This window comes from Trachymyrmex cornetzi, unplaced genomic scaffold (genome assembly GCF_001594075.2).
Source record: "Trachymyrmex cornetzi isolate Tcor2-1 unplaced genomic scaffold, Tcor1.1 scaffold274, whole genome shotgun sequence".
NCBI lineage: Eukaryota > Metazoa > Arthropoda > Insecta > Hymenoptera > Formicidae > Trachymyrmex > Trachymyrmex cornetzi.
In genome coordinates, this window is record NW_017297416.1 from 45,250 (window position 1) to 55,366 (window position 10,117).

The 10,117-nt window shown below is 41.8% G+C and overlaps 2 protein-coding genes across 2 annotated transcripts; both read right to left on the reverse strand.

Moving 5' to 3' along the window:
• Window positions 1–3,497: 3,497 nt before the first annotated feature.
• On the reverse strand, window positions 3,498–5,756 carry LOC108762053 (uncharacterized). Its single transcript, XM_018508855.1, has one exon. The coding sequence runs from the start codon at window positions 5,754–5,756 to the stop codon at window positions 3,498–3,500; it is 2,259 nt and encodes a 752-aa protein (XP_018364357.1).
• A 371-nt stretch (window positions 5,757–6,127) lies between these two features.
• LOC108762054 (uncharacterized) lies at window positions 6,128–8,236 on the reverse strand. The gene is made up of 2 exons (XM_018508856.1): window positions 8,144–8,236; window positions 6,128–7,936 (listed from the first exon to the last, which is right to left on the reverse strand). The coding sequence occupies exons 1-2, from the start codon at window positions 8,234–8,236 to the stop codon at window positions 6,128–6,130; spliced, it is 1,902 nt and encodes a 633-aa protein (XP_018364358.1).
• Window positions 8,237–10,117: the final 1,881 nt, after the last annotated feature.

Here is a 10,117-nt window from a genome sequence, read left to right on the forward strand (position 1 = left end):
CCACTGCCAGGAATGAGTTCCGTTCGTCGTCTACGCCGACCTGGAATGCGTCCTGCGGAAGACGGAGCCCGACAAAGAAGATACGTCATCGTACACATACCAACAGCATGAGGTATGTAGTGTGGGCTACTACGTGCGTTGCTCGTACGACGACGCGTTGTCGAAATATCGTTTTCGTCGCGGTAACGATTGCGTCGCATGGTTCACCGAGGAACACAGAAGTTTAGCGCATCGCGTCAAAGATACTGTATCCGCCAACGTGCCCATGGAGGCATTATCGAAGCAGCAATGGGAGACATATCGTAGCGCGACACGTTGTCACATTTGTTTGAAACCGTTCACACCGGACGATACACGGTCATTGCCATTTAACCGGTCGTTACAGGGGTCCCGCGCATTCAAATTGCAATTTAAATTATAAAACTTCGCTGTATATTTCGGTTGTATTTCATAATTTATCGGGGTACGACGGGCACTTTATAATTAAAGAAATAGCTATCGCGTACGACGGACAAGTAGATGTATTACCGATTACGAAAGAAAAATATATTTCGTTCACGAAACACGTCGATAGCATCAAAGACAAAGATGAAAATCATTTTCAGAAAAATTGTATAAAATTAAGATTCATTGATTCTTTCAAATTTCTAAGTGCCAGCCTCGATAAGTTGGCGTCGTATCTCGATAAAGACAAATTAAAAATTACAAGGTCAGAATTTTTTAATCTTAGCGTGGAAGATTTCGATCTACTCACGCGTAAAGGTGTATTTCCATATGAATACATTGACTGTATCGAAAAGTTACAAGAAACCGAGTTACCACCGCGCGAATCATTTTACAGTTCGTTAACGGGTGATACAGTATCCGAGGGCGATTACGCTCACGTCGTGAACGTATGGCAGCGATTTTCCATCCGAACGCTCGGCGAGTACAGCGATCTGTACTTGAAAACGGATGTATTGTAATTAGCCGACATTTTCGAAAATTTCCGCGAAAATTGTGTCGCGAGTTACGGTCTCGATCCCGCGCATTATTATACATTACCAGGTTTCACGTGGGACGCTATGCTAAAACGCTATGCTAAAACGCGCATAAGATTTGAATTGCTCGCCGACATTGATATGGTCATGTTCATCGAGCGCGGTATACGCGGTGGCCTCAGTTAATGTTCCGGCAGATACGCGCAGGCTAATAACAAGTATATGTGTTCGTACGACTCATCGAAACCGTCGTCGTACTTGATGTACTATGACGTGAATAATTTGTATGGATGGGCGATGTGTCAACTATTGCCATACGCCGAATTTCGATGGGTCAAAGACGTTGCGAACTTCGACGTGAGCGCGTTCGCTCCGGATTCACCCACCGGTTACATTCTCGAGGTTGACTTAGAATATTCGGAGCGTCTGCACGACGAGCACGTTGACCTACCTTTCTATCCGACGCGTGATAAACCGCCCGGCAAGCGCGAGGATAAACTTTTAGCGACTGTGTATGATAAAAAACGTTACGTTATACATTATCGCAATTTACAGCAATGTACTCGTCATGGTCTTCGCGTAACAAAGATCCATCGGGTGTTACAATTCGCTCAATCTCCATGGCTCCGCGATTATATTGAACTTAATACAAATTTCAGAACTCACGCGAAAAAGGATTTCGAAAGAAAATTTATACAAATTAATGAACAACGCAGTATTCGGCAAGACCATGGAGAATGTGCGCAATCACATCGACGTAAAATTATTAACAAAATGGGACGGACTGTACGGCGCGGAGGCAATGATCGCAAAACCGAATTTCCACAGCTGTAGCGTCTTTGCGGAAAATTTAATCGCCGTCGAACTGCGTAAACTCGAGGTGAAGTTCAACAAGCCGATTTACGTGGGTATGTGTATACTCGATATATCGAAAGTCTGCTTGTACGAATTTCACTACGACTACATGTTACCACTACAGATACCGATCAAATCAGTTTTTTTTGCCGGACGTCACTGGCGCCGGGTATTTTTCTGTTCGCCTACATCACCCCCATATTAACTTTACATTATAGCCCATACTTTTCAGAACATTATAAGAATAGTACTTACCGTTCATCTATTGATCTATCGGCGACGAGTGCCACGAGCCGCTCGCTTATATAATACTAGATTTAAGAATGCCCCCTTTGTTTATTTATGGGGCGTAATTATAAAAATTGTACTTAACTCCATATTAAATAAACATATACGTACATACATACATACATGTTACCACTGTTTCACGATAAATGCAAAATCATGTACTCCGACACAGACAGTCTTATATACCGCGTCGAGTGCGAGAACATTTACGAGACTATTAAACGCGATATCGCTAGATTCGACACGAGCGATTATCCGGCGGACATCGCATACGGTATGTCTCTCGCGAATAAAAAAGTACCAGGTCTTATGAAGGACGAGAACAACGGTATGATAATGACTGAATTCGTTGGGCTCAGAGCGAAGATGTACGCGTTGAAGGTGGACGGTAAAAAGGACACAAAAAAGGCGAAAAGTGTAAAGAATAACGTCGTAACGCGAATGATAACGTTTGACGATTACACCCGATGTTTAAACGAAGAGATCGAAATGACTCGTCGTCAGTCGTGTATACGATCAAAATTACACGAGGTATACACGATATCCGAGACGAAAATCGCTCTGAGTTCATACGACGACAAACGATACATCGTACCGAACACGACGGAGACGTTACCATGGGGACATTGGAGGATACCCTTGTAATATATGCATTTATGTTGTATTATATTGACATTTACCATGTTGTATACTATTATGTACTATTGTTATAATTTTACACGTCATGTATGTTTTTACGTTTATATACGTATTACTATTGTGTTTTATGTAGCACCATTTATTATGCATTATTATTTTCAATTCATGTATTAATCATTTTCTTATGTACTATATTAGTTTTACGTTTATATAAGTATTACTATTATGTTTTATGTAGTACCATTTATTATGCATTATTATTTTCAATTCATGTATTAACCATTTTCTTATGTACTATTGGTAGGATTTAAGATGGGTTCCCGTAATATTGATTTTCTGCCTTGTAAAGTACTGATAAAACCTTTATTCTCATTATCACGTTGCTGACAATACGCTTCGGGTTTTGTGTCTAATCAGATTCACACTCGCCCCTCTCGCACACACACTTCTCTTGTCCTACCGTACCTTTGCGACATCTATGTCATCGCTCGACCGAATCTGGTTAAATTCACACAGCGCGAAATTCATACATTCCGGCCACCTTGAAGTATTACTTCAATATTTCGTAATAACTAATAGTATAGTGAATATTACTTAAGAACAGAAAGAATTTAAATCGTTGACATAAACAAATTACAATGTACTGAACATCATAGTCTGAAAGTTAGTTTGAATTAACAAATTACGCAAAGCGATTACACAACAGAAAAGGACAAAAGGAAAAAATACAATATTTCATGTAATGGGTAAAATACATATCTTTGGAAGTGATCTTTGAATAACTCCTTTAGCGGTCTTCAGCGACACCACTCTTATCAATCCGTCAGGACTAGGATGTAATGCACAAATCCTACCCGTGTGCCAGTTTAAAGGAGGCAGAGTTTCGTCACGAATTAATGCTAATCTTCCAACTTGTATTTCATCGTTGCGCATGACGATTTGCCATTTCGAACGTTGTTGCAGTTGAGCAACGTATTCCGACGACCAACGTTTCCAAAATGATTGCTGTAATTGTGATAACAATTGGTAGCGTCCAATGCGATTCGTAGGCTCATCAATGACAGATTGTTCGGGTATCGTGAGTAGAGATGTCCCTATCAGGAAGTGACCTGGCGTCAGAACCTCCAATTCCTCTGGATCGTTGCTCAGCGGACACAACGGACGCGAATTTAATATGGCCTCTATTTGAATGAGGACAGTGGACAATTCTTCGAATGACAGCAGTGTATCACGAATTACAGTTTTGAGATGCGCCTTTACATTTTTTATGTTGGCTTCCCACAAACCTCCCATGTGTGGGGAGTGCGGCGGAATAAATTTCCATGAAATTCCCTGATTGAATGCGACATTGATAATTTTCGTTTGAGTTTCGCTCTGATACAAAAATTCACCGAGTTGACGCAATACATTGCTAGCACCGAGAAAATTCTTACCGTTGTCTGACCAAATTGAATCACATTTTCCTCTGCGAGATATAAATCGTTTTAATGCATTTAAGAACATCTCACTGGTCAGATCCGATACTAATTCTAAATGTATAGCTTTCGTGGCCAGGCACACGAATAAACACAAGTATGCCTTGCCCGATTTGTTTCTGGAAATCTTAATGTTAAATGGTCCCGCATAATCTACCCCAGTGTGTTTGAAAGCTCGCGATGGAGTAATTCTGCAAGCGGGTAAATCTCCCATTTTTTGTACCGGACTGTGAAGACGTATTCTAAAACACAGAACACACTTGCCCAATACCCGTTTGATTGCGTGTTTCCCGCGTATTATCCAGTATCTTTCACGAAGGGTACTTAAAAGCAGCTGTGGACCCATGTGAAAGTGATTTAAGTGTTGATCTCGAATGATTAAATCTGTCAGTGTACCGTGAGGAGATAAGAGGATAGGATGTTTTTGGTTATATGTTAACGGAGCATTTCTCAACCGGCCACCAACACGGAGTAAACCGTCTTGGTCAAGCACTGGGCTAAGTGATAAGAGTCTGCTATGAGAATCTATTTCCTTACCTCGTTGTAGTGCATGAATCTCGTCATTGAATTCTTGCATTTGATGTATTTTCAATAGAATTACCATAGCTCTTTGGAGTTCTTCAGAGGTGAGTGGCCCATAGATTAATGACGATTTCATCTTTGACAATAGACAATTTGTTCTGAATCGGCAACAAAGTGCAATCACTCTCTTCAATTTGATTAATGAAGAAAATCGATCGATTGGTTCGAATGACTTGACGTTGATTGCCGTCAATGTCTGAGTACGCGTTTCTGGTACTTCTGTTGACAATTGCACCATACCCCGTGGCCACTGATGTGAGGTTTCCTTTAGCCAAGGTGGTCCCTCCCACCACAGTGTGGCTTTGATTAATTGTTCCGGTAAAAGTCCTCTAGAAATGAAGTCAGCTGGATTATTCTCCGAAGACACGTGTGCCCAATCTTGCGGATTTGTTAATTTCTGAATTTCTGCAACTCTATTTCCAACAAACGTTTGCCACCTTGATGGTTCACCTTGGATCCAGGTCAACACTATTTCCGAGACCGTCCAGAGATAATGTTGTGAAATTCTGCATGTGAGAGCTTGGGTCACCTTCTGCACCAAATTGGCAAGAAGCACGGCGCCGCACAGTTCAAGTCTCGGTAGACTGATGGTTTTTAGGGGAGCGACTCGTGACTTTACAGTGAGCAATCGTATGCTGATTGTTCCCTCATCATTAACAGATCGGATGTAAATACAAGCTCCGTATGTCACTTGGGACGCATCAGAGAATCCATGAAGTTGAATATCAGTTGGTTTGTGTACTATCGCATGACGTGGTATTTCTAAGTACCGAATGGCTGGCAATTGTTGACAATAGGATGTCCACACGATTCTGATTGTCTCTGGTACCGGAGTATCCCAGTCCAGTTTTTGTTGCCAGAGCACTTGCAAAATAATCTTCGCCTTGATAATCACAGGTCCGATCAATCCTAAGGGATCGAAAATTTGAGTAATCATTGACAATATAGTCCGCTTGTAATATTTTCCGGCTTGAATTTAATCTTCGTTTCATATCTCAAGAAGTCAGTAGTAGCCTGCCACAACAGTCCCAGCACCTTTATGTCTGTAAGGTCGTAGCGATCCGAATACTGATTTTGATCAAGAGCAATGTTTGATCGGAATTTTGCCAACTCGAATCCTGCTGATTTCAGTATGTTCGTAACCTGTGACTTGATCTCCAACGGTCCTTGTATTGATGACTCTCCAGTGATCATGTCGTCGACATAGAAATCACGACTGATAATCGCAGAGGCGCGAGGATGACTTGCCTCGAATTCAAAAGCCAATTGTTGCACTGAACGTATAGCTAAGAACGGTGCTGAAGCAGTTCAGTACGTAACCGTGTTTAAGCTGAATGTCGTTACGGGCTCTTCAGGACGTGCTCTCCAAAGAATGCATTGGTATCGTCGATGCTCTGGCTGAATCATGATCTGCCGGTACATCTTAACGATATCGCCTATTAATACGTAAGGATGCTGTCGAAACCGCAACAATATTTCAAACAACTCCGTTTGAATGGTAGGTCCTATCATTAGGCAGTCGTTTAAGGATTTCCCGGTGGTAGTAGGACTAGAAGCGTCGAAAACTACTCGGAGTTTCGTCGACACTGATTCCTCCTTGAGTACTGAGTGATGCGGTAGATAATTTACTTCCGTGCTTTCTGCGTCCGGCAGCGCTGACATGTGACCGAGTTTGATATATTCGTCCATAAAGTTGACGTATTTTTCTTGTAGTTGAGGATCCCTTTTAAATTTACGTTCCAAGTGTTGCAGTCGCTTGAGTGCACCGACCTTTGACTCTCCCAGAACGCATGGGTCTTCACGGAACGGTAATGCTACTTCGAACCTGCCGTCAGCCGTTCGTTTATGTTCCGTTTGAAACAATTCCTCGCATTTGAACTCTTCTTTGAAGATCTTCGTTTCTGGCATGTCTTCTATATGCCAGAATTTTTCCACTTGCGTGTGAAGTTCGTCGTTACGAACAAGTCCACAGATTACCAACTTGTTGTGAGATTGCGAACCGTTTGGTGATCCAACTTGTCCGCATAATATCCATCCCAGCTTTGTCGACTGTAACATGGGTTGTCTAGCTCTCAACTGAATCCTTTCGGTTTCGAGGATGTCCCAGAAGATCGTTGCTCCCAATAGCAAGTCAACAGCTTGTGGTTTGTAGAATGTTGGATCTGCTAAGTCAATGCATTGAGGAAGACTCAAGGATTTTGTACTTATAGGTTTGGTTGGAATGGACCGCGTGATTTGATTGACGACGAGAAGGTTAACGTCTGTTTCGTATGTTGTCGTCATGGATGCTATATTAGTCTGAGTCGTTTCGACGATTGGTGTTTCAAAAACATTAAGACATGAAATGGTATGTTTAATTGTATTAACGTTAAGTTTCAACCGTTTACACAGAGATTTAGTTACAAAATTTGATTGCGATCCGTTATCCAATAAAGCGAGTGCCTTGTGCCATTTGCCTTCACTATCCCGGATGTGAACTATTGCTGTCGACAAAAGAACCTCCGAGCTAATTTGGCTAGGCCCACTCGATGTCATGGCCACGGAAGCTGCGACCGTTTTTTCGCACGCTTGCTTATTCGTCTCGCTTGACTTATCCGCACTATCGTTTGACATATTTGATTCTTTGACAGACATACTGACTCGCTCATCCGTGTGAAGCAGTGTGTGATGTCTCTTTGGGCAGTGCGTGCACACGCGAGAGGTGCTGCATTTTTGTACTACGTGATTCGATGCTAAACAGTTGTAACACAGATTTAATCTTTTGACTTCGTTACGCCGCGAATCTAAGGAGAACTCTTTAAAGATTTTGCATGCATGTATTCGATGCGCCTGCTTACAAAGAGCACACTCGACTGCTTCACTTGTCGCAATGTGCGCCAAACTTGTACCTTGACTCTTGTTCGCTTTAACCTGATTTGACTTTTGAGTCGAAACCTTTCCTTGCACTGGATGATGCATTTCAAGAAACTGGCATCGCGTATCAAGAAAGTCCATTAATTGCTTAATCGTTGATAACCTCTCCTCAGTCACTTTCAGCTCCCATTCCTTCTTCGTAGTAGAATCCAATTTGCTCGTAATCAGATAAATTATGAGCGTATTCCATTTGTCAACGGGTTCCTATAATTGCTGTAACACTCGTAAATATTTCTGAATATTATCTGATAACGCTCGTAACATATCTGCCGACTCTTTCGGAATTGGAGAGATATTGAACAATTCCTGAACATGGTAATGTATAGTTAACCGTAAATTTTGAAATCGCTTAGTTAATAATTCAAGTGCAATAGGATAATTTTCATTCGTTGTTTGCAATGAGTGTATTACTTGAGCGGCAGAGCCTGACAGTGCGGATTTCAGATAATGAAACTTTTGAATTGAATCTAGTTGTCTATGATTATGGACTAATGCTATGAACATGTCGTAAAACTGTTGCCATTGCTCATAATTTCCGCTGAACGTCGGCAACGAAATCACGGGCAATCGCACTGGTGTTTGATTTGCGTTCGCGAATAGTGTATCTACTTGAGCATTTGTCGAGTTATTAACATTTATTGAATTATTAGCACTCCGCGCGAGTTTCGATCGAGCTGCGGCTTGTACTATAAAAAACGATTCCTCGAACTTTTTCCGTTCCGTGACATCGGCTTCGGGAAGAAGTTCATCGATTTTCGACTGTATCACATGATACTCGCTCCACAATTCATTATACTTCTCTAGTTTCGCTTCTAGCATTAACCTGTTCTCGACGCTGTCTGCATAATTATCGAGAAATGTCTTAAATCTAGTCGCGCGTGCTTTGAGCGTCGTTTGCTCCCGTTTCAAATTTTCTACGTTTGACATTGTACCGCGGAATTCTAACCTTCAGTGCAATACAAACTTCTCGGTTGCGGCTTGTGATGTGCAGATCACGTTTGTATGGCGTCGTGGGCCTGTTGATGGCGATGGATGGCAATGGATGGCGCCTCTCGTCGCAGGATGCAGTATAGCCGTTGTCGTAGCAGACAGATTGATTGTCAGTATCGTAGGAGACGATGTGGCCGTCGGCGTCGTAGGAGACAATGTGGCCGTCGTCGTCGTAGAAGACAATATGGCCGTCGTCGTTATAGACGACAATATGGCCGTTGATGCCGTAGGAGACAATATGGCCGTTGTCGTTGTAGAAGACAATATGGCCGTACGTGATGAATGAAAGAAACTGGCGATTCTTTTTACCCAAGTCGCTCCTCGATCTCACCTGTGAGACGTTAACCACATCGACGGATGTGGGTAAAGCTAGACCGTGCGCCGTCTCGAACCGTGATGACGAAGCAACGTGATGAGCCCCGCGATGTCCGATGCTTGCTTTCTCGAACGTCTTATTCACTGTGGCGACTGCTAGCTCGTGCGGCTAACAATTATCCGGGTTCGAAGGACCAATTTGGTGGGATTTAAGATAGGTTCCCGTAATATTGATTTTCTGCCTTGTAAAGTACTGATAAAACCTTTATTCTCACTATCACGTTGCTGACAATACGCTTCGGGTTTTGTGTCTAATCAGATTCACACTCGCCCCTCTCGCACACACACACTTCTCTCGTCCTACCGTACCTTTGCGACATCTATGTCATCGTTCGACCGAATCTGGTTAAATTCACACAGCGCGAAATTCATACAACTATCTTAGTTTTACGTTTATATAAGTATTACTATTATGTTTTATGTAGTACTATTTATTATGCATTATTATTTTCAATTCATGTATTAACCATTTTCTTATGTACAATCTTAGTTTTACGTTTATATAAGTATTACTATTATGTTTTATGTTGCGCCATTTATTATGTATTACTATTTTTCATTTCATGTATCATATATTTATATACGTATTTGATATTTGTATACTCCAAAACGAAGATGGAAGGGATAATAAAAAATATTTTACACGTTTATATCCTTATGTAGATATATATTTTTATATGTAGAATAAAAAATACATGACTCAAAATTGTATCAAATCACATTGTTTTTATGTATCCATGAATTGTGCGATCCATCGAATCCCAGCCACTTGACGTACACCTTGTCTCCCTTCCTGCGCAGTACTTTTTCCACGAAATACACATCCGGATGAGTAGCGCGATGCAACTCGTGCTCGTAGAACGCTCCAGCGACGGATTTTCCGCGATAGTCCTCGAGTAAGTAGGTTACGGGATTAGTATGTTGTACCTTAACGTACAACCTCGTAAACACCTCGATGGTCCAATTTGGCGTGTAACCCTTCTCAAAAACCGTCTTGTACTTGCTCACGCGTACCGAATC

Coding starts and splice junctions, on each gene's coding strand:
- LOC108762053 (XM_018508855.1), bottom strand. CDS start 5,756: ATGATTACTCAAATTTTCGATCCCTTAGGATTGATCGGACCTGTGATT.
- LOC108762054 (XM_018508856.1), bottom strand. CDS start 8,236: ATGTTCATAGCATTAGTCCATAATCATAGACAACTAGATTCAATTCAA. Junction 7,937..8,143: donor TGTCAGGCTCTGCCGCTCAA/GTAATACACTCA, acceptor CAGCAATTATAG/GAACCCGTTGACAAATGGAA.